The sequence below is a fragment of the Babylonia areolata genome, chromosome 3, assembly GCF_041734735.1.
Source record: "Babylonia areolata isolate BAREFJ2019XMU chromosome 3, ASM4173473v1, whole genome shotgun sequence".
Taxonomy (NCBI): domain Eukaryota; kingdom Metazoa; phylum Mollusca; class Gastropoda; order Neogastropoda; family Buccinidae; genus Babylonia; species Babylonia areolata.
In genome coordinates, this window is record NC_134878.1 from 50,612,155 (window position 1) to 50,636,554 (window position 24,400).

The 24,400-nt window shown below is 43.9% G+C and overlaps 2 protein-coding genes across 2 annotated transcripts in view; one reads left to right on the forward strand and one right to left on the reverse strand.

The window, feature by feature from the left end:
• Positions 1–7,758: 7,758 nt before the first annotated feature.
• Positions 7,759–16,332, reverse strand: LOC143280080 (peroxisomal membrane protein PEX13-like). Its single transcript, XM_076584589.1, has 4 exons — positions 16,227–16,332; positions 14,588–15,288; positions 13,977–14,102; positions 7,759–12,035 (listed from the first exon to the last, which is right to left on the reverse strand). Exons 1-4 carry the CDS (start codon positions 16,307–16,309, stop codon positions 11,668–11,670), a joined length of 1,278 nt encoding a protein of 425 aa, XP_076440704.1. The 5' UTR covers positions 16,310–16,332; the 3' UTR covers positions 7,759–11,667.
• Positions 16,333–23,800: 7,468 nt separating this feature from the next.
• Positions 23,801–24,400, forward strand: part of LOC143280367 (uncharacterized) — a 69,056-nt gene continuing 68,456 nt past the window's right edge. The window contains exon 1 of the mRNA XM_076585003.1: positions 23,801–24,191. The gene's annotated coding sequence lies outside the window, so the exon portion shown is untranslated. The remainder of the gene's footprint in view (positions 24,192–24,400) is intronic.

Genomic DNA, 24,400 nt, shown 5'->3' on the forward strand with positions numbered 1-24,400 from the left:
TCTGAGGCCGAGATCAAGAGCGAACTGTCCTCTCAGGGAGTGACCGATGTGTACAGGGTGACGGTGAGGAAGGGGTCGGACAGAGTCCCGACCAACACTTTCTTCCTCACCTTCTGCTGCCCGGATGTCCCCAAGGACATTCGGGTCGGATACCTGCTAGTTAATGTCAGCCTGTACGTACCGTCCCCTCTGAGATGCTTTAAGTGTCAGAAATTCGGACACGTGAGAGACAGATGTAAGGAGGAAGAGGCGTGTGGCACCTGTTCGAAGGCGGCGCACCAGGGCGATTGCGTCAGTGCAGCCCTGTGTGCGAACTGCGGAGGTGGCCACCCGTCCTCATCGAAGGACTGCCCCGCCTGGAAGAAAGAAAAACAAATTCAGAAAGTCAAGACAGAACAGAAAATTTCCTTCTTTGAGGCAAGGAAACAGGTGGAGGCCGCGTCGCCTAGGACGTCGTATGCCTCTGTCGTCAGATCCGGGACGGTGGACGTCGCAGTCCAGACGACGTCCACAGGAACGCAGACGGACGACTTAACCGCCTCGTCGGAACCGTCGGCCTTGGGTGGAGGCGCTGTGTCCACCCCTTCCCATCCTGCGCGGCAGTCCTCAGGGGCTGCTGGGCGGGAGAGAAAAGCCTCGGGCGGAGGCACGTTGTCCGCCTCCCGCCCCACCCCACCCCCCGGGCCCCCTCGCCCCGCCTCTCGTCTGCCTGGCCCTCGGGCTGGCGGAAGTGGCCGGAAGCCCCCCGCACCTCCAAAACTCAAGGAGGGGAGGGCTGCGGCCACGGCGGGATCGGGAGGGGCCGAGGTGGTGGATATTCCGACCCGGTCTGAACCCGAAAAATTTATGTCAAAGAACAAATATTCCATCCTGGCGGACCTTGAGCCACCGCAAGTGGAGGAGCAGGGGGTAGCGATGGAATAGGCTGCTGCTTTATTTATTTATTTTTTTTAAAAACAACCTTTTTAATGGCAGTGATCCACTGGAATATCCGGGGATTCTATGCCAACTTCCAGGAACTCCAGCTGCTTTGTCGTGCTTTGAAACCTTCAGTGCTGGCACTGCAGGAGACTCTGCAAAGAGATGGCAAGGTTTTATCTCTCTCTGGTTTCAACTCCGTTTTTAAACCCGCTCAACCGAAGCAAGAGGGGTTGACGGGAGGTGTCGCTCTTTTTATTCGAAAGTCCCTTTTATACAGTACAGTTCTTTTAAGCACCCCTTTACAGGCGGTGGCAGTCAGAGTCACGCTCGAGAAAACCATCACTGTCTGCTCTCTCTACCTTCCCCCTTCCGTCCGTGTTCTGAGGCAGGACCTCATGAACCTGGTCGACCAGCTCCCACGTCCGTTTTTACTGTTGGGCGACTTCAACGGACACTCCCCGCTCTGGGGAAGTGAGATGACATCGGCCCGAGGTCTTCTCTTAGAAAACCTTCTCTCTGACATGGACTTGTGCTGTCTTAACGACAAGTCTCCCACTTACCTGCATCTGTCCTCTGGAAAGCTCTCGTGTTTAGATCTGTCGGTCTGCGATCCATCGTTGGTCCTGGACTACGAGTGGAAAGTGCACGACGATCTGCACGGGAGTGACCACTTTCCTGTCGTCCTCCGCCCCACAGATGGAGAAGGTGACTCTCTGCCTGACCGCCTGTACTACGACAAAGCAGACTGGAGTTTTTTTACCACCAAGATAAGAGCGGAGCTGCAGGAAGAAACAGTATTGAAAAGCAAGGACCCTGCTGACGCTCTGACTCGGATCGTTTTAGATTGCGCCAAAGCAGCAGTCCCATCGTCTACCTCCAAGCCTCAGGTCCCTAGAACGCCCTGGTTCAACGCGGAATGTCGGGAGGCCCGCAAGTCTCGGAAGAGAGCGCAGCGACGCGTCTTTCGGAGACCGGAGTCCGATAGCGTTCGAACCCATCAACAGCTGAGGGCGAAAGCCAGGTATGTTTTTAAAAAGAGCCAGAGGAAGTCTTGGAGAGATTTCTGCTCTTCCTTAACCTCCAACACACCCAAGAAGAAAGTGTGGAGGGTTTTAAAAAGAATTAAGGGCAAAAACGCATGCCCGACCTTCCACCATCTTAAACTTTCAGACGCTCTGGTCACAGAGAAGAAAGCAGTTGCCAATTTGCTTGCCTCCACAATAGAACAGAACTCGAGATCTGCTAACAAATCTGCTCGCTTTCTTAAAACCAAAAACCTGTCAGAAAAAACACCATGTAACTTCTTTTCCGACAACACAGAGAATTACAACCTTCCTTTCACAATGAACGAACTTAAATCTGCCCTTCAGACCTGTACGGATTCCTGTCCAGGAATGGACGAAGTCCATTATAAACTCCTAAAGCACCTTCCCCAAACCTGTCTGGACACCCTGCTTAAAGTTTATAACCACATCTGGGTCACAGGCTTCTTTCCACCCTCCTGGCGGAAAGCCCTCATAATCCCGCTGCCGAAACCGGGAAAAGACCCCTCGAACCCCTCCAACTACCGCCCAATTGCACTGACCAGCTGCGTCTGCAAACTGATGGAGAAGATGGTCAACGGTAGACTGATGTGGAAACTAGAGACCGACGGCCTTCTGGCGAAGGAACAGTGCGGTTTCCGCAAGCATCGCTCTACCGTTGACCATCTGGTTCGTCTGGAAACCACGATAAGAAATGCTTTCGTCAACAAACAACATGTGGTGGCCATATTTTTTGACCTGGAGAAAGCTTACGATACCACGTGGAAATTTGGTATTCTTTCCGACTTGCACAAGCTCGGCTTCCGAGGACACCTGCCTCAGTTTATCCACAATTTTTTACAAGACAGACAATTCCAGGTGAGAGTCGGCACCACCCTGTCCGACATTCACGAGCAGGAGCTGGGTGTCCCGCAGGGGAGCATCCTGTCGCCTGCTCTGTTCAGCATCAAAATTAATGACATCGTTCAATCCGTTCAGAAAGGATCGGACAGCTCGCTGTTCGTGGATGATTTTGCTTTATATGCAACCGGCAGCACGTACGCCAGCATCCAGCGACGGCTTCAGCTCTGCGTCAACAAAATCCAGTGTTGGGCAGAGGAGAATGGCTTCACATTTTCGTCCTCCAAAACTGAATGCATCCACTTTCATAATTTTCGCCAATTCTATCAGGACCCTGAAATCCGTCTGGGAACATCCACCATCCCGGCGGTCAAGGAAGCCAGATTTCTAGGGGTCGTCTTCGATCAGAAGCTGAATTTTCTCAGTCACATTAAACAGCTGAAAATATCTTGCCTAAAAGCCCTGAACATCATCCGAGTTGTGGCACACACGAACTGGGGTGCTGATAAGAGGACTCTCTTGCACCTCTACAGAGCCCTGGTCCGGTCCAAACTGGATTATGGAAGTGTTGTATACGGCTCGGCCAGACCGTCCTACCTGAAACTGTTGGACCCTGTACACCACCAAGGGCTCCGTCTCAGCTTGGGTGCTTTCCGCACCACCCCTGTGCACAGCCTGTATGCAGAGGCGGGGGAACCGCCTCTTTCCAACCGCAGACTGAAGCTGACCCTGAACTATTATTTGAAATTGTTTTCGGAACCTACAAACCCTGCTTACGATGCTGTATTCAACAACCCTTTCGATAAGAAATTTACAGACAACCCAAACTGCATACCTCCTCTCGGACTCCGCATTCAGCCGCACTTGGAAAATGCCGATCTGGATGTCGGTGGCATCTCAGATTTCTCTAAGTTCCCTGACAGCCCCCCGTGGACCTTTACAACACCTGAGGTCCGATTCGATCTGGCCTCGTACCGTAAGGACACCACCAGTTCTCTGGCCTACAGAACCTACTTTTCGGAACTGTACCACAAATTCCCCACCTTTCAAGGCATCTTCACTGACGGTTCCAAGTCAGAGGACGGAGTCGCCGCATCTGCGTTCTGTCCCGCCTTTCCTGACCGGCCCTCAACGGAACACATCCTGTCTGACAGCTCGGTATACACCGCGGAACTGACTGCACTGGTCCTGGGGTTAAAAATGGTTCTCTCTTCCAAACAGAAGAGATTCATGATCTTTTCCAACTCCTTATCAGCCCTGGAGGCGATCGCCTGCAGGAATATCACTCATCCCAAACTGCTGGAATTTTATGAAACTTTTACTCTCGCAACGAAGAAAGGATACGAGGTTGTGTTGGCCTGGGTTCCCGGACATGTTGGCATTCGTGGTAACGAAAGGGCGGACCTGCTGGCCAGGAACGCTGTAAAGAAAGAATTGTCCAGATCCTTGGTACCCTATACAGACATGAAGCGGAAGGTCAATACTTACGTTAAAGATCTTTGGCAAGAGAAATGGAACACCCAGATAGACAACAAGCTCTTCCAGATCCGTCCGGACCTGGGGGAGACCCTCCCTTCGGGGGTGAAGAACAGAAAGGAGGAATCTGTGCTGTGCAGACTGCGTACGGGGCACACTTTTTTTACTCATTCTTACTTGTTGAAGGGGGAGGAGGCCCCTCGATGCGTTCCCTGTGACGAGCCTCTCACCGTGAAACACGTGCTCCTTGACTGTTGGGATCTGCATGACGTTAGACGCAGACATTACACGGCGGTTTCTTTGAAGACTTTGTTTCGTGATGTCCCTCCGTGGGCGCTGATGGACTTCTTAAAAGAAGTGAACCTTTTTAACCAGATTTGAAGGTTTTAAACTATGGAAGTTTTTTTTTAAACTTTGGAGTGGAAAGTTTGAAGTGGTGACTCATTTTAATTGGTTGTTTTTTTAGCCTTGTAGTAGTAATTGACGCGGCGATAGCCTTGAGATGGCCTTAGTGGTCGGCGAGGCTCTAAGCACCATAATTTCATTTCATTTCATTTCTTGCACCTTACAACCCTGGAACGGCCCAAAAGGTTATGGGGTTTAAAAAGGTTCCCCTTTCCAAACCCCCAAAAGGGGTTTCAGTTAGTCTTTCCACCCTGTACAGCCTGGAGGGGAGGCCGGGGAAACCTTTTAACCAACTGGGTGGAATTTTATTTAAATTTTTACTCCCCGCAACGACGACCAAAGATAAGAATTTGTGCCTGTTCCCCGGACTTTGCATTCGCCCCTTTGGAAAAAGCGACCCGTGGCCGGCACCTGTTTAAAAAGTTTGCCGATCCCCTTTGGACCCTTACAACATGAAGGGTACGGTCAATCTTTGTTAAGGAAACCCTTTTGGCAAGAAAGTTTTGGAACTCCATATACACAAGGGTCTTCCGACCGGTTTCCGACCTGGGGGAGCCCTCCTTCGGGTTTGAAGCAAGGAAATCCCGTTTCCCCGAACTGGAGGGGCACCTTTTTTACCCATTCGGGAAGGGGGACCCCTTTTGTGGTCCCTTGTGGGCCTTCACGGAAACAGTGGCCCTGTGCTTTGGGTTGTGCCTTTGGCCGTTTAGACGCCAACATACCACGGCGTTTCTTTGGGGTTTTGTTTCCCCCATGTTTCCCTCCGGGGGGGTGAGGCCAAAAAAGTGACCTTACCTTTGAATTTTTGGGTTTTTTTTTGTCTTTTGGAGTATATGCCTTTTTTTAATTTTTTTTTTTTGCCTTTTTAGGGCCCCGGGGTTTTCGGCGGGCGAACCCTTTAGGGGGGGAGGGTCGGGGATCCAAGCACCTTTTCCCCTTCTATTTGGGTTTTTCCAAGGGAAGGGGAAAAATTTTTGGTTCACTCCCTTGTGGGCTTAAGACCAGTAGGGGATCAAGTAAATGCCCCGTTTCTTCACTTTGCAGGGGGGGCACGTTGGGCTGGGTCTTGAACTGAACTGGAAGGGCAACTGGGGTTCCCTGCCCCGGTTGTTGGCAAGGGGTGGGGAAGGGAGGGGTTTCCTTCTTTTACAGGTTCATTACCCCAAAGAACAAGCGACCACAGGGAGAGACCAAGGTCCGGGGGTCAATCTTGTTTTTGGTCATTTTACCTTTTATACACAAAACTTTCAAACTTTCACCCTGGGTGTCCGAAGGGTTTAGGGGGGACGGGAAACGCTCACACGCATTCAAAAAACAACAGGTTGTTTTTAGTTACACAGAAATCCCAAAAAGAACATTTCTGAAAACATTTTGGGCTTTGTGAAATTTCCCCTACAAATTTTCACACCTACATTCCATCAATCAACGATTATGTTTGAAAGGGAAAAAATTTTCACGGGTGACTTGTGTCTGGGTGCGGGGGGAAGCACATGAATTTTCTCACCCCTTTGGGGTCAAAGGGGAAATTGGGCCGGAACCGTATTAAATTTCCCCGCGATCCCCCCCAAAATCTTTAATTAAAGGAGTTGGGTCGTTGGGGAAGGAAACTGGGACATTTTTAAGGGGGGCACCCTGCTTTCAGTAATGGTTGTAATGCAGGTGGGCCCAAGGACCCGTGAAATAAGTGAATACAGGACTTATAGCTCACAGTACAGATGCATCAGCAGAGTACTTACCTTTCTTAATGTGATTGTTCACAGGTGGACACATTCTCAGCTGTGTACAAAAAAATGACTGGAAAGGAAGTGAACTTCGAGTTTCCTGACTGGGTATTGTAATCTTCATAGTTCATGTCAAGAATAAATTAATGAAAATCATATGGTGGTTTTGTTCTTCATCTGCCCTTGTATCATTGTTGTGATTGAGTGAATGTCAGTGTGTCTTTGAGTGTGGCTGAAGTACCTTCCTCAGTTTCTGGTCAGCATGTTTGATACATCTTTTTTCTATTTATTATTTTATTAAAGAGTCAAAAATTCTATTTCCGTCTACCTGGAGCATTGCTGAACAAAGGTTGGTTGCAATCTTTGTTTCTTTCCCAATTGAGGAATGACTGAATATAAACTGGTCATAAATATTAATTAAAGAAATAAAGACTGAAATTTGATTGCTTGTTCTGGATCAGGATTGCAGATTTTTACAACAGCTCAAAAAATAAACAAGAAAGGCAAGGCCTTCAAGACTCACTTGATACACTTTAAAAAAAAATCCAAGTTTTTAGGTATTGAGTATAATGCATTTACTGTTATATTTATATTTTTTGTATTCTCTAAACTTGGCACTTTGATCTGATATTCGACCCAACAAAGGATCTGTCATTATTATCATTTTTTGTTCAAACAGGAACTTCTTTTGCTAAGCATGGAAGTTTTATTTATTGCAAACGTTTTGGTTTAGATAGCAGAACAAGGGAAATTACTCTGCTGGGGAACGAACTTACTTTGCTTTGAACTGATCTTTCTCATCTTAAACATTACATTTTGAAATTATACTCAATACATAAAAAGCTTGGATTTTTAAAAAAAAAAGTGCATCACATGAGAGTCTTGAAGGCCTTGCCTCTCTTGTTTCAAAATATAATGTTTAAGATGAGAAAGATCAGTTTAAAGCAAATTAACTCCACTAGCATTAGAGTAATTTCCCCTTTTTACTATCTGCAGCAAAACGTTTGCAAAATAAATAAAAATTCCATGCTTAGCAAAAGAAGTTCCTGTTTGAACAAAAAATGATAATAATGACTGCTCTAGCTGTTGGGTCAGAATATCAGATCAAAGTGCCAAGTTTAGAGAATACAAAAAATATAAATATAACAGTAAATGCAGTTTGCATATAATTAGGCTTCATTCTTTATTTTTTTGTGCCAATCCCAGAAGCGCAATATTGTTTTAAACAAGATGACTGGAAAGAACTGGATTTTTCCTATTTTTATGCCAAATTTGGTGTCAACTGACAAAGTAGTTGCAGAGAAAATGTTAAAGTTTACCACGGACACACACACAGACAACCGAACACCGGGTTAAAACATACTTTGTTTACACAAGTGAGTCAAAAAAGAAAAGAAAAAAGTAAAAGGGGTGCATGTGCCAATAAGTTTACCTAATTTCAGGTTAAGGCAGGAAAAATGATTGTTGATACACATGTATATATCCTGTACATGCTACAATGCATTCAATGATTCATCTGCATTTTTTAAAATGCTACAAACCCTAAAACATGAGGTTAAGGATCCAGTCATCCTATCTGCACCCTTGTGCAGATTTTACCACCCAAACAATGCCCCAAACTTATCAATCCAGTAGAGGTGACCCATTGACACTGGTGACTATTTCAATCAAGTTTGATTAATTCTATCATGTATGTTTAGATCAACACTTACACATAATTATACACTCCCTCCTCTCCTTCACACATCTGTTTCAACACAATAGTTCCTTTTAGCAGGTGAAGCAGTTGACTGACGCTTTCGGTCTGTGGGATTGTGTACAACCTGAAGCAAATCCCATCAAGAAACAATGGCAGTTGATCAACACCACTGACTGCATGGTCCTACAAACCTTTCACCTTCACTGGCTCTTTCTCTAAAAGCGGCTTTCAGAGGCGACTCTTTCCTGTTTTATAACTAATGGACGCACTTGAACTTGCAAGAAATGGACTCTGTAACACAAACTTAATCCATTTAACCCTGGGGAGTTCACAGCCTCAGAAGGCTTCCATGCCATATTTCTAAACAATGAACACAGAAAACATAACTTTTTTTTTTCTTGACTATTTTTCAACACATCCAGAAATTTCCTTCTGTTCCCTTTCTTTGCTGATTATGAATATACATGTAGGAACATGAAAACCATTCTGATTAGATGAATTTTGACGCCAGAGCAATGCCTGAGGTGTTGGGCTCAACAGATTAAGCTTCATAAAACTATTGGTAAGCATTGTTGCTCAGATGAGATCAGGAGTGGAAAGTTGATCAAGCTGACAACAGATGTACTCGCCTTTGTATAGGGGGTTGGCAGCACTATGCTATTTCATTTTTTAACATTCTAGTTGAAAATCAGGATATTTAACCTGAAGTCGTGACAGTTTGCCTGCTTCATTTACTTGTCTATTTTGTCAGTTTCAATTCCCTTATTTCTCAACGATGATCAGTTGTTTTTCGGGTAAAAAATTTTTGTTTTCGTTTGTCTTGTCACAACAAGATCAAAATAAAATAAATACCTGATGTCCCAAGTATACACAGAAATGCAGTTGGGTTTTTTTCTCTCAAAATTCATGCACTTGACAGTCCTTCGTCTCTATTAGTTACTATCTGAATAATTTTAATCATCCAATTAAGATCTTGTAAAAGTATGCAAATTCCTTCAACTGTCTTCTAACAGTAAGAACTTTATAACATCTTTTCTGTGTAATTATTTGTGGTCCCTTACTCGACTGGGAGTTCTGTCACAAGGTGAGACATGACAAAAGCAAAACATTCAACAAAAAAAAAAAAGAAAAAAAAAACTATGGCTGTAGACATCTACTGATGGGTATCAAAGGAAATGACACAATTAAAACAACCGCAACAATCTCTCCAAAGATGGCAGATGGATGGATAATCATGCTTCTCCATTGAAGGTATTGACACCGATCATGTGCTTCACACAGCCCTGTCACTTGAGTGGAGTTCAAGAGGTCCTTTCATGTACATCCACAGCACAGGCTGAAGGTTCACTGCAGCTTTCAACGTTTAACAAAATCAAACTGTTTCCTTTCACTTTAGTTGATTACCTGAAATATAGTGAGACTGAAAGGTAATGAAATTTCTGCAAGCTTTTTCTTTCTTTTTGTTTGTTTGAAAGTTGGGGGAACCATTTTTCTCCAAAGCCTGGAGGGTATGATGCTGGAATTCATAAGCAAATAAAAATCTTCCAGCCATTATGCTCGACTCTTAAGAAGAACACGCTCACAAAGTTTCTAGACAAACAGGCATGTTACCAAACAGAACAGAAAAACACCCATGTTTATTTATGTTAGTTTTCAAAGTGACTAAACCCAGCTTGGTGCACTGGTTCATAAGTCTAAGCATTTGCCCTTTGATCTCTTTACTGCTGGTGAGGTCAAATGGGATTTAATTTACCTAATGATCCAAAATGTTTATATTAAAACATTTAAAAAATAAACCAATTCAGACATCATATACTCAATGGTCATCTTTGAATATTTAGAAATCACTGTGTTGTATGTTGTACTGAAGCAGGCTGATTTCATCAAAATCAGTTGGATGGCTTTATTAAAATAAAATAAAAATAAATAAAAAATGAAAAGAAGACAAAACAACAAAAAATCAATGAAAATGCTAAAACTGCAGTAAACACAACCAAATCTTGACTACAGACATGGAATATGTACATGCAGCATGCAAAATATTTTCAAGAAATCAATGGACATGTATACACAGTATACATTGCCTCGCCTAAACAGAAATACTGCATGTAATATCTGGTATATTTTAGCAGTTCAGAAGAAACACTGTCTTTTCATCACTCATACACCCATCTCAGTGCAGGAATACTTGGAAGAAAAGAAGGCATTACAGTACATTGACAAAATCGTTTCCAGTACCCGACAATGTCTAAATGAATTAAAAAACAAAACAAAACCCTCTTCCAACTTTCTCACTGTCCTGATCTAGATCACAATGCATGTCGTCAGTAATTTCACTCAGACACACACAAGCTTCACTTAGTCGAGTATCCATTTGTACCTAACTTTGAAACCAATGCCCATGCACACACACATATACATACACACACACACAATAGAAGGCAATTTCCTACCTGTGCACAGAAAATTATGCACCAATCAAATTGATGGAAAATTTATACACTGACTTCAAACCTCATCCTTATTTGCTGCATTATGATGACATAAAATCCAGCCATAAAACTGCTTTAAGTTTAACTGTTTAAGTAATTGCAGAAAATACTCTCAACTAATTTGCCAGATTACCAATTTGAGTATTAGTGAAGGGAAAAGAAGCTATGACCTTCAAATGAAGAGAAAGCAAGCCCAGAACTTTTTTGTTTTCCGTGTATTTGCTTGTGCACCAAGCCAAGTACTGGGTTGTGTTTGGAACATAATACACTCTCACACATGACTTCACCCTTTTGCCTGTGCATGTGTGTGTATTCAAAAATGGGAATATTTTCTTTTTTTTTAAAATTTGAAGTATGAACAGTTTTAAAATTCTGGTATTCCAACACTACTTGCAAAATTAATATGAATAACACTGAAACTAGTTAAATAAGGCCATATTCACTATTCAGGATATTTTCCAACAGAGTGTTGTATTATCTAGAATTTTTAATAAAGGAAAGGGAAGAAAAGACCAGTTATGGTTGAACAATATCTGAAAATGTGAATGCATAAGATTTACATTTCTTTTAAACTGTAATTAAAGTACTTAAAAAAAAAATTTTTTTAAAACTAACTGGTGGGGTGTCTTTTTTTTGTTTTTTGTTTTGTTTTTTATTTACTAACTGGCGTTTTTTTTCTGTTTTTTTTTTTTTTTTAAACACTAACTGGTGAAAATATCTAAGTCATTGAGCTGAAATGTCTTACTTGTGTGTTGCTCATGTTTTCTTGCATCAATGAATCATTCATGTTTACCCATCAATGCCATTATCACAGATCAAGGTCCACAACCACAAAATCAAAATGAATATTATCAGTATTGTGGGATAAAGTTTCAAATCATAAGTTGTGCTGTATCCCATTACATCCATGAATTATTTCTTCAAGCATCAACAGCAATCAACAAATCAAATTTACATCGAAGAGTGGAACGATTTTTTTTTTTTCATCACCTGAAGTCAACCACGTCCACCTCATAGAACCTGATAATGACAAAATCATCTCCTTTTGCCACTTGACTGTAGGGCAGCTTTCATTCCCCAGTTTCTTTTTCCACAATATCTGCTGCATTCATATCTGCCTCACTCTGTGGAGTGGCCGCCTCTGGCTGTGCAGTGTCTGGCAGCACACTGGATGTCTCTGAGGAAGCAAAAACAGAATCCAGGTCAGGCACACCAGCATTCTGTTCATACGCATTGCCAGCACTGTTGCTGGCAGCTGGCAAGACAGCAGCACTCTGATGCTGAGTGGCAGGAGAAGAGTCGGAAACTGAGGCTGGAGCCAAAGAGGTCTTTGGCTGTCCACGGCGCTTGCCCAGCACTTTGATGTAGTTGTAGGGCACCAGGCCCTTGCGACCCCTCCAGCTGGCCAGGAGCCAGCCTCGAACCTGGGGCTGCAGTTCTGCAACAAAGATAAAAATGTCAATCCCAAACTCAAAATCTCCAACATCAGATAATGTCAATCCCAACCTCTAACCTCCAATATCAGATAACAATGTCAATCCCAAACTCTAACCTGAGGATGCAGTTCTGCAACATTAGATAATAATTTCAATCCCAATTTCAAATCCACTGAATTAGGTATCAATGTCAATCCCAACCTTTGACCTGAGGATGCAGACCTGCAACATTAGAGGACAATGTCAATCCCAACCTAGAACCTGAGGCTGCAGTTTTGTGACACAGAGCAATGAGAAAAAAAGAAAGAAAAAAAAGATTCCAAAAAATTTGACTTCAGGCAATAGTAGGCCATAGAAACAATAAAGAAATGATGTTAACCCTTTCGCTGCCAGGAAAATAAGATTTAAGTGAAATCTATTTGCAAGGGTTTTTTTTCACAAAAAACGGGTATAAATTTTCAAAAAACTCTGTGCTCTTTGTTATTAGAGAAAGACCCATAAAAGTATATATTTTCTGAAAGGGAAATGAATAAAGAATACAAAACACATGATGTTTTCCCATTTTATATATTTTTAGTGACATGCTGTTGTTTTGAAATCAGTGTTTTGGTTTTTGTCACATTTTCAACTTGTTCATTACAAACATTAGTCAGGTAATCTGCACTAAAATATCACATTTTCTGGACAAATGGATATAGGCACACACAAAATCATACTAGAACAACCACAATATAAAAAAACTGAAAAAGAAATAGATACATAATGCATTGTGACTTCTGCAAGTGATAATATGGATGTGAGGCCACGCCCCCTCAGTCTCCACCCCCCTCCTCTTCACCACTCTAACACGGTCACTTTATCCAGTTCTCATCAGACCGCGTTAGCTGAGTGCCAAGAAAATAGCCCACACTGTGTCCTGCTAAAAATTTGGTGACTTCTGTCGTCTGCTAGAGCTGAACAGCCGGCATCACTCACTGATAGTCGTATCTTGGCCACTCTCTTGATTGCTCCCTTTATTTTCTTTCAAATCGTCCTATAAATGTTCACCACTGTCTTCTCCTTCGAATTTGTGCTTCAATTCTTTCTGAGCATCAGCTAAAGAAAGTAATCTTGGTTGATTTAGTTCGCCACAATCACATGACTTGAGCACGGAGTCAGTCTGACATTTTGTTGAGCGAGCGAGGAGAGGAGCCGGCCAAAGACTGTGGCCAGTAACCCAACCAAAACGTTCAAATAAAGGACTGCCTTATGACACAGATGGTGCTTCTAGCTATGAATAGAATCTAGAAAGATTCCCAAAGCTAAAGCTACCAGCATTTTTGTCAACAAACTGAATGCAAAGCAGGGAAAAGTCAGAATATTTTGATGACGAGTTATCTCGTCATTGTGGCAGCGAAGCGTACATGCTTTCCATGACGAGTTATTTCGTCATATAGGCAACCTAGGGGTTAAACTTAAAGCAAAAGACAGTTGATAAAGTTCAACATAATTCTTTTTCCTTCTGTTTTTGCTTTTTGGTATGCCTGTGTGTCAAAAGATCTGGCACGATTATGTTAAAGAAATCCACTCTGATAGGTACACAAATACAGCCTATATGCATGCACTCCAGGCCTGTCAAGCACACTGGGTTATGCTGTTGTCAGGCATCTGCCAAACAGATGTGGTGTTGTGTATACATGGATTTGTCCAAACGCAGTGATGCTTCCTTTTGAAACATAAACTGAACTGAAACTGTTATCATCATCGTTGTTATCATTTAAAAATTTTTTTTCATTATTAACAGTTTGTCCTCTGTATCACCCTACCAAGGCTTTGTGCACTGTAAAGATCCAGAGCACAACTCCATAGACTCCCGCGACTGATGGATGCCTACTGCTATTGAACACACAGTGATGAACATGTGTCAGGTCTGACTGAATGTGATGTGTTTAATGTGTACAGACCTTTTGGAGCAAGGATCAGCTGCTGTCCGGCAGAGAAAGACAGCTCCTCCTCCCCTTGGCCAGTAAAGTTGTACAGTGCCTGGGCCACCACATGGTCTGTCTCACCTCTGACCCAGCCTTCCTCTTCTGTAGTCATTCAATGATTCATTATCAAAATATAACGTTATCATTATGCAGCACAAACAAATGTTAAAATGAGTATTACAAGATCAAGAGAGAACCTTCGAAAGAAATCCCTTACTTAAGTGCTGTCAAATGTTGGAATCCTTGGGAAAAACTCTTATACAGTGATGAAGATATCTTTTGATAAAGCTGATCAGTACAGGAAAACAGTTCCAGTTTCATGAGTTATACCAGCAAAAAAGGTGTGTTGTGTCTTTTGAAAAAATATTAGATTATCTACATGTGAAGTAAGATTCCCGATCAATGAATTGTACAGAAAAAGCAACAAAACATATACACAAAGATATATCAGTCTTAAAAAAAAAGTCTTAAGATAGAATGACTGAAGCTGAACATGATGGACAGACATTCAAGGAAAACTATTACTCTACTAAGCAAACACAGCGAGTGATGGGTGATGATACTGATAAAGCAATTTTCTTTCTCACCTGCAGAGTTGGAGAAGGATGATATCAGTTTCCAGATAAGCCAAGGCCCACCCAGAATGATGCCAAAAAACATGAAGATGGGCCAAGCACTTTTTTTAGGGCCTCCTCCTTCACCTTCTGGAACTGCTCCAAGAGCCTGGGCCATTGCCTCCCTCCATTCCTGTTCTGCTTGTCCAGAGGGTCGCAGTCTGAGCAGCTCCAGAAAGCGCCGGACAAAGTACCGCAGTGTCCGGATCACTGCCAAGGCAGAGAAAACCTGCATTAGCTGCGTGCGGAGGCGAGAGAAATTGTCTGCCACACCAATGACCGCTCTGAAAGAACTGTAGACAGCTTGGAAAGAGGAGTCCAACATCATTGACACAGAGTTCACAGCATGGACAATGCTCTCGATGGACTGAAATGCTGGCCTGGAGTTCTCCTCAGCTATGCGGGCAAAAGAGCTGCCTGGAGCATCACCTTGCATGCCAAACCGGTTATAGCCATAGGAGCCATAGCCCCCCATACCGCCGTAGGGGCCATACATGCTTCCAGCACCGTACATACTGTTTAATCCCCCATAGCTGTAACCTCCATAGCCACCATACATGGGTCGGTTGAGGGTGGGACTGGAAGATGGTCGTGGTGGGGGTGCTGGTGGTGCTGATGGGGCTGCTGAAGGGATGCCACCCACAGCAGCTCCAGCTGATACCGTCTGTGGACCACTGGAAAAAAAAGGGAAGAAATAAATTGTAGCAGCTTACAAGGAATCAATGATCAGTATATATTTATTGCAGGTAATGTTGGACCCTATCAGAGTAATCTATTTTGATCTGTGGTTTGTGTACCATGGTCTGTGGACTGGTTAACACTGTTGCTTTGTTTAAGTATCACTATCAGGAAAAAGCAATCACATCTGGTAGAAAAACAATACAATCCCCATTCTCTTGCACATATATATGGCATCCTTAAATAATGCTTTTAAAAGCAATTTTCTGTATGAACAAGACGTTACTCCTCCAAAATGAAGGCAGCAGTGTTCACTGCTGTTCTGACATTGTAGACCTGCTTACATGTAATCTCATTCCTTCTCAAGTAACGGTAGCACTAGACATACTTTGTGTTTAAACAAGGCAGTTGGAATGTGCTCAACAACTGATATGTTCTTTAAAAAATCACAATATAAAATCATTGATTCATTCAGTTCTCTAGTCTATCTTCAACAAGTTCAACAGCTCTATCAAAGGTGTTTCAGTTTCCTCAAAATCTGAATAAAGATTGTTCTGATTTTGTACATAGTAATAGTATGTGAGCACAATGACCTTTGTCACCTGACTTATTTGTAACTAAGACGCAAAAGATCGCATGTTTAGTCTGATTTTTCTTACAATATCAACATATTTCTGCATTAAAACTGTCTAATTGGTCGATTATGCCATAAACTGGCAATATCATAGCTACATCTCTCTGCAGTCATCAAGATAAAAACTAGAACAAGACCTATTTTCACAACTCAACAAGATACGAAGTACAACCACTGACTTCCACTGAACCAGTACTGTTCACAATTAAATTCACAATATGAATAGGCCAAAGCAAAAAAGTGTCATATTTGTCAATTGATTGTCAAGTTAAAGATCCACAATTTGTAAAATCATCACACCTCGACATAGCGTTTTCGAAGAGAGGTTGCGGATTTTGATGATTTACGCCAGGTCTCTCCCAAGGTTTGGGTGGTGCAGCCATCTTGACACTGGAATTAGTTCCCTTCTTACATCTGTAGTTATTCCCCTTCAATGTAACTGTTCACACAGGTAACCTCCAATCATGATACTAATATCTCAGGGAATTCTAGTGCCTATGTTCCAATGGAGTTTCTCGATTTTTGGAAGCCCATTTTTGCTCTGTTGTAAATGTGGCCGTGGGCAGTTTTTCATTTATTCATTTTTTCAAAAATATTTTCTTGTTCACACAGTCAGGTGTTGTTTTTTTAAATCACATGTTCAGCGGTCGCATTGTCGGTGCAACACCATGTCGCTTTCAACGACTGACTATACCGCGGCAACGTTATTATGACTGAAACAGATCTATGGGAAGACAGTCCCTAAACTTGGGACTCAGATATGGGTTGCCCAACGAAGCCAAATTATTATTCAGTAGTCTCAGTGAATCTGGACGACTGAGATTGCGACTATTGCCGGCATTCAGTATTCACTAAGTTCATGCTGATATGGCCAGCTAAGTCAGTATGTATGCTATAAGCTTTATTAGCAGGGCTAAATCAGTGAAACATAGATAAAATTCGGTGGTCCAAAAAATGGCACCACTGCCTATATATATAAGGCCGGCACTGAGCATCAGTCGATCCTCGGTCAATGCCCAGCCGGGCCTGCGAACAGCTCGACATTTGTCCCGACTGCCGAAACATGTAATCAACGGATGTAACGTGCAATTCTCGTTCAATGAAAGCCTTTTCGGACCTTTCTTGATTCTTGAGTTTGCTTTCGCTGCTGTCCTGTATGAACTTTACACTATAATGGCTGATCAGTAGAACCCGCGTACGGCCGTGGCACTGAGAAAAGTCCAACCAGGAATCCGACAAACTCTTGATTCACAGACTGTGAGTCACGTGACCCTCAACTGACTCTGGAATCTGGAACGACGGATACGTTGCAGGAGCCTTTGCAAATTATCGTCGCAACGGGTGATGGGAGCGCATGGCTTGATCAGTCTATGAATTTATCTATTTTTGTTTGAAGCCCAAATAGTCCTCATCTATATTTACTTAACTATATATAAGTTCACTTAACAAAAAACAACAACAAACAAACAAACAAACAACAACAACAAAAAAAAACAAAAAAAAAAAAAAAAACCAAAAAAAAAAAAAAGAAAGAAAGAAGGAAAAAAGTATCAGTTGAAGAAAACTTTATATTCTACTCCAACTGACACAGTTGTTCTCAAGTTGTTCTCCAAGATGTCTTGGTTCAGCACTGTGTCTCTGGCCTAGCAGGGTGGGCTGGGCGTTGGGATGGGGGGTCTACTGACCGTGGCTGCTCCACACTGACGGCCCGGACACTGACTCCCCGACTCGCCGGCTCAAAGATGTCCTGTTGTTGCGCTGCATGCCACTAAACAGGTGGGGATGGGGGTGAGGGGTGGGGTTGATTTACTCATGGGAGGCAGCCAAGGCCGCTCTGCCGAATGCTGCAGAAAATGCGGCGACGGAGCGTGCCTGTACAACCTCCTCCTCCAGTTTGTTCCAGTCTGCTACTGTCCTGACAAAGAATGAGCATTTATACTGCTCTGAACTTGTCCGTCTGGGGGACTTTGTAGCCACGGCTGTTGTTGTCAGTGCACGTGCTTGGCGATGATGTTGGTTGCTACGTGGTCTGTGTAAGTCTCCATTTTGATCTTCCTCTTGGTTTTGTCTGCAGGGGTCACTGAGGAATTCTTCATGTCAGTGATAGAGCTGGGACCTGGCCTGTAAAGAGTGTGACAAGCCTTTGTTACTTCCTTCGCTCTTGTAGTGTGGGCAAACCTAGCTCCTCAGTGGAGCATCCGGGTGACACATTCTGGGTCTTGTGACTTATAATCCCTCTTTACCGATGACTCGGAAGCATGCTGCTCGTCTCTGCCCTCGCTAAGTCAAGTCTCAGTGTTCTGATCTTTTGCCAGCCGGTCTATATTTGCAAAATCTCTCACCAAAATTACCAACGAACTTCCACTATTTTTTTTTTTCACCGGCCGATGTACTCCCACCAAAATTACCGGAGATTAGAAAAGAGAGATAAACCACTTGCAGAAATTGCTGAAGCCAGGCAGCCTGCGCCGCGAGACGCATTCATTATTCATGAGCTGCCTTTGCCCCGCCCAAACTAAGGGAAAGCGTCAGTCGAACGCAGTCTCCTGAGTGATTTTATAATTTGGATTACACCTTTTTTCCCTTTTCTGTTTGCTTCATCCCACACAGATGTCAAACTCAATTTTGTTGTGAATAACATTCCTAAATATTTATATCTATTGGTTACTTTTATTTCCCTATCACCACAGCACCATTTTTCACGAGTCGAAAGATGACCTCCATTGCGGAAAACTATAATATTGGTCTTATCGAGATTCACTGTTTGTTGTAGTCTGTCTGTTTCTTGCTTAAGGGCATTTAATTGATTTTGTAACCCTATGGGTGTGTCAGACAAGAGAACAACATCATCAGCAAATAGCATTAAGAGCAAATCTGTTGCGCCAGGTATCATTTGTATTCCATGTCTCCCCTTCTTTGATAACTCCACTGCCAATTCACCGATGAAAAAGGAAAACAGCTGTGAGCTTAGCATACAACCTTGTTTAACCCCTCTTGGACACTGAAAAAAGTCTGAATAAATACCTTTGTCACGAACACATACAAGTACAGAATCGTAGATGCTTTTAACAGCCATGTAAAACTCCCGAGAGAGAGAGACAGAGATAGAGACTTAGAGAGAGAGAAAGAGCACAATACAACAGTCTGCTCGGGCAACATGAAGCGTTCGTATATATATGAATTATATATATGATTATGTACATATAGATAGATTTAGATTTACATATTGATAGATCTATATGAAATTATGTATGTATGTATTCATGTATGTATGTATGTATGTATGTATGTATGTATGTATAGACAGATGTTAGAAGAGAGAGTTGGAGTTGGTGGTGGGGGGAGCTGCTTTATTTTCTTTTTATATTATCTACATTCAAGCAGATGCAAACGTGCTAAAAACCAAGCAAAAATGAATCGGTTTTCATTGTATACAGCGAATCTTACTACACGTGGGAAATTCCAGGCATAACTTAACTTTCGCTTTACTGCAGCTGAACCGTCAGAACCGACTAGTTTCCTTCGGGTGGGGAAGGAGAGGGTGATTTACCCCCACCCTTCCGCACTGCGTGTGTGCCCCAAAACGGCTTCAGCACTGTTATAGACAGTAAGAAGGGGCCTGCCGCGAGTGGTTTATCTCTCTTTTCTAATCTCCGATGTAACTCGTGACGATTAATGACATTTTCGTCGGGATCTCAGTCCGCCGGAAGCACCAAGCTTCAGTCGTATCGATCGAGGATGATCGACGCCCTGCAGCTACTTCGTTCACATAACAATCAGAAAACCAGCTTGATGTGTGAGTCGTGAGGCCAAATAATACTTTCCCATTTGGAACTCCTCATTCTCGGTGTCCCAAAGACCAACCTCGTGGGACAATTAAAGGATCAACGCCCTCTCGGGCACACCGTGGGATACACACACGCACTCACACACACACACTGGCACACCCGGTACACACAAAATAAACAAGCAAACGCGCGCGCGCGCACACACACACACACACACAAACACACACACACACACAGCGCGCGCGCTCACGCGCCTTTGAAGCATGAAATACACATGTTGTGGCTCCCCCCCCCCCCCTTCTCTCTCTCTCCCCTGCTCCATAACTTTTATTTTTTCAACTGAATTCATTGAAACCTGGCTGCCGTCATTCAATCATCAACAGTGAAATGCGTTTCAACAGGCAAGATTCCAGCTCACAAATCAGTTACATTACGTCACATGAAGACGTTATGTGCTTTTTGTCAGTTATTCCCCATTCTCTGGCGTGGCCTACGTGACCAGTGATGCATTCGTTGTTTTTCTGCTCACGTGTGAACCAGTCGATTTCATTTTCAGCCTGGATTCCCATTCAGTTGTATTACTCCTTCCCGACGTACGTGCACGTGTACACGGCAACAAGATTTGACACGACACCCCCCTCCCCCCCCCGCCCCCCCCCCTCCTCACACACTGAATGTGTGGGGGCACATCTACGCACGCCTTCTTCCCCCTCCTCCCCCCCCTTACACACGCTCCCCTCCCCACCCCCCACGCCCCCACCGCCCCTCGTGGCAAGGCTCTTGCTTTTCTTCCACCTCTACACACACCCACCTTCCACCTACACACACACACACACCACTGAACAAACCCCTTCCCGTTAAACCAGAATCAACCCCCCCTCCCCCAACATTAAAAAAAACAAAACAAAACAAACAAAAAAACAACAACAACCAAACCCTCCCAACAGGACTGACTCCACGATAGATATGGTTCAGTCCTGTGCTTTACCATGGTGCTTTCGAGCCAGCAGATCCAGGCCTGTCGCACATGGACTGACTGAAACCTTCTGTCACCTGGCGGCGTCACGCTTTGCTTGGCAGCGGCGATCGACCTAATGATGCGTGGCCCAGGTATGCTAAAGCCACTGCGGGAGTCTCACATGCAGTGGCAGGCAGGACCCCGTGGCACTTTTCAGCCCCAGAGCTGAGCTGAGCTCCTGAACTTGTTCTCAGAGTAAACTGGGCCCGTTTTTGAAATCCGTTGAGTTTGTAACCCCGTTTCCCGTTGTACTACAAGCACCGACGTTTGCTATTATATATATGTAGGCCTATGCGGGTTTAAAGCCGGATGTATATGTACCGTGTAATGCAGTGCTGGAACTCAGCAGTTCAAGCTGCCATGTTTTGTCTTGTGGACGGCTGGAATGCAAGCAGGTGACTCAGTCTGTGGTTTGGAATTGCTCCTCTCCAGGTTTTGACCGCGGAGTGGGAGCCCCATGGGGTGGGAGATATAAATTGGGTGGTGGGGGTGATAACAATGGGCCTGGAATGGGATGGAGGAGGGGTGATGGTGGTAGAGGGAAAGGGGGCATGCTGGAATGCTGAGAATAATACGGTGAGGGGTTGGAAGAATGAAATAGAATGTAAAATTAACATTGACCAGCAGTTAAGGATAAACCGACTTGAGATGGTATCCACTCACAAGTGGAGTACGTGTGCGCGTATGCGTTTTGTGCATCAGTGTGTGAAAGTCAGTATTTCATTTTCAGATGGTACCTCGAATGAGCAACTTTAAAAACAAACAAACCCAAAAGATTCTTCTTTCTTTTTTTGTTTTTGTCTCTTTTTGATTTTTTTACATCAAGCCATAAATAAAGAGAAAACAGGCCTGGAAAAAATCATGAATAGTATAATTACGAAAAACACAGTTACACATCTGTATCGCACATACACATAGGCCTACATATAGGTCCTACACATGTTCGCGCGCACATCCGCCCGGCCACTAGTTACTCATCCAGTTCCACATGCACACACTCTCAGTCTCACACATGTAAATATATCAGTACTTCCAACTCACGCATATACAACCGTGAACCCCTTCACTTACAGATAATTAATGAAACAGTAGACAGGGACAACCCTTTTGTTGCCGTATGCCATTCTTTTACGAGCGCTAAATGCACACTACACACGTCGGGACCTCCAGTCGGTTGATAGTCTCCGCATTCGAATGACTAAAGTCCAGACCACCCCTCAAGATCGAGTAAGGGTGAGAATATGCTTAGTGCTGAGTGTGGGATTCTGACCCATGTCTAACAGAGGTCAGTGGAGAAAATACTCAGTGCCGGGTGTGGGATTCGAACCACCGGGCTGACTTGCGCTCAGTTTCTATCGCTTCTTAGGCAGACGCATTGCTACTAGGACATCACTCCACGTTACTAATCACATCGTGTTCCTGTGGGTGCCGAGGCTATGCTAGGTACGACCATTTTTATCCCCGGCGTTTAGGGGGATGGTGCGTTACAAGTATGTTCACGCTAACAAGGCCTTGAGCACAGGCATGGGTAACGGGGGATCAAGAGTCTATAGGTCTACGGTAGTTCTGTTCGCGTACATATCTACACACACATTGTCAGTCGAGTTGATCTGACAAGTGTTGACTTGAGAGATTGGCCTGAACAAGCCCTGAGACCCCAGCTTTGTCCCGTGAATGACTGATTCGGAACACATAACCGTCGAGCCACTACTACTGGGCTATCGCAGCTGTCTCCACTGACACTGAAGTGTGTATGTGAAAGGGACAGGGGGGGATTCCATTTCAGGGTTTGTTTGGTAGCGCTTTTTGCGCCTTATACATATTATTTGTAGTGGTAGTAGTTATTTTTTATGTATTTATCTATTATTTATTCACCTTTTTTTTAAACTCAAGGCCTGACTAAGCGCGTTGGGTTACGCTGCTGGTCAGGCATCTGCTTGGCAGATGTGGTGTAGCATATATGGATTTGTCCGAACGCAGTGACGCCTCCTTGAGCTACTGAAACTGATACTGAAACTTGGTAGCGCTTTTTTTAATTTAATTTTTTTTTACAGTGACCATGGAAACACTGCACACCAACATTTTTTTCCTTTCTCAGTGATCTCGTTGACAGAAGGGAGACTTCAATGTCTGATTTCTGTAGTTGACTCCCGGCAGCTCTTCCTTGACCGCAGTCCTCCCCGGCCGCCGCCCACACCCCTCACATATATGCACTGACGCGCACATACACACCACACACACGGATACATACACACGGATACACACACTCGCACGCACGTACAAGCTGTATGCGCACACGCACACACTGTCACACACACATACATGCACACACGCATGCACACACACTGACAAACACACACACTGACGCGCGCGCACGCACGCACTGGCACACATGCACTGGCACGCATGCACACACACACACACACACGCACGCACGCACACACGCACGCACGCACGCACGCACACATACACACAAAAGTTTTAATTATCCTTTCACTCCTACTGGAATATGGAGGATTACTGCAAAATAAGGTTTTCATGCCCAGAACAAACATTTCCAAATACACAACAATGTCACATAAAAGTTGAGAAAACACAAATGTCTTTGAACTCAAAAAGTATAACTAGACAACATTTGCAAATCTAATCATCTTTCTTACAGCTAAAATGACTTATTTACCTCCTTTGAGCATATTACAAAAAATAAAAACCGATTTTGGAGACAAATATTTTTTAGGAACATATCTATTTCGTAACTGATCATAAATGGGACATTCCATTATAAAATGAAACTCATCCCCAATCACAGACATGTTACAAATCTTACAAAGCCGTAACTCTCGAACCCGCAGGACCCGCACTGAGACTGAAAGCCCAGGCCAACACTGTCTAAGAACCACGCGGCTGTGACCGCGGCACCAGAACCGAACCGTTTCTTTTCATTTTCATGCGCCTGTGCCTTGCGGGCTGACAAGACAGACCAGCAGCGCACACGCCCATACGGTACTGTGTTTCCGGCAGTCAGGGGGGTAGTAGTAATATAAAGGCATTCGTCAGTCACACAGGCGGGCGGTATTTGTCGCAGTACTACTACAGCTACAACAGGCATGGACACGGGTGTCAAACCAGTTGCAGCCCAGTTCTTGTGCCAGTCGGTAATGTGACAGGACATGTGTCTCCATAAACAGGAAGATATTTACAGCCTTGTGTCTCGCTGTTCCAGCTATTGTTGTGTTCGATTTTGGCTCAAACTTTTCTTGGTGATTTGTGTGTGTTTGTGTTGTGAACTTTGAGAGGGAGTTGCTGTGGGTTGTTTATTGATTGATTGAAAGCTGGAACTAAACAGTTCTCTGACTGACGATCTCGGATTGCTGGGAGTATCTCCAGGGCACGGCGACTGGAAGTCAGCGCATGTGGAAGCCGCGAACTACCACATCATCGCCAGCCTCTGAACTAGTGGTGAGAATATTTGATGATGTGGATGCGTGACTGAGGTCGACATAGTGAGCGTGTGTGATTTTCATTTTGGATTGATTTTGCCTTGATCTTGCCTGCGATCGGAATTAACGTATCTTCGGCACTGTGACGTTTAATTAGACAGTTTTGGTGGTTTTTATTTAAACATGAACGGTTACATTTTTGCCTGTCTGCTGATATCCCTCACACAC

What these genes read in the sequence shown, in the direction of transcription:
- LOC143280080 (XM_076584589.1), bottom strand. Translation starts at nt 16,309, where the DNA reads ATGGCTGCACCACCCAAACCTTGGGAGAGACCTGGCGTAAATCATCAA. An exon ending in TTCGAAAACGCTATGTCGAG is followed by an intron (nt 15,289 to 16,226) that starts GTGTGATGATTT and finishes TTTTTTTTCCAG; the next exon opens with TGGTCCACAGACGGTATCAG. An exon ending in GCTGATCCTTGCTCCAAAAG is followed by an intron (nt 12,036 to 13,976) that starts GTCTGTACACAT and finishes TCTTTGTTGCAG; the next exon opens with AACTGCAGCCCCAGGTTCGA.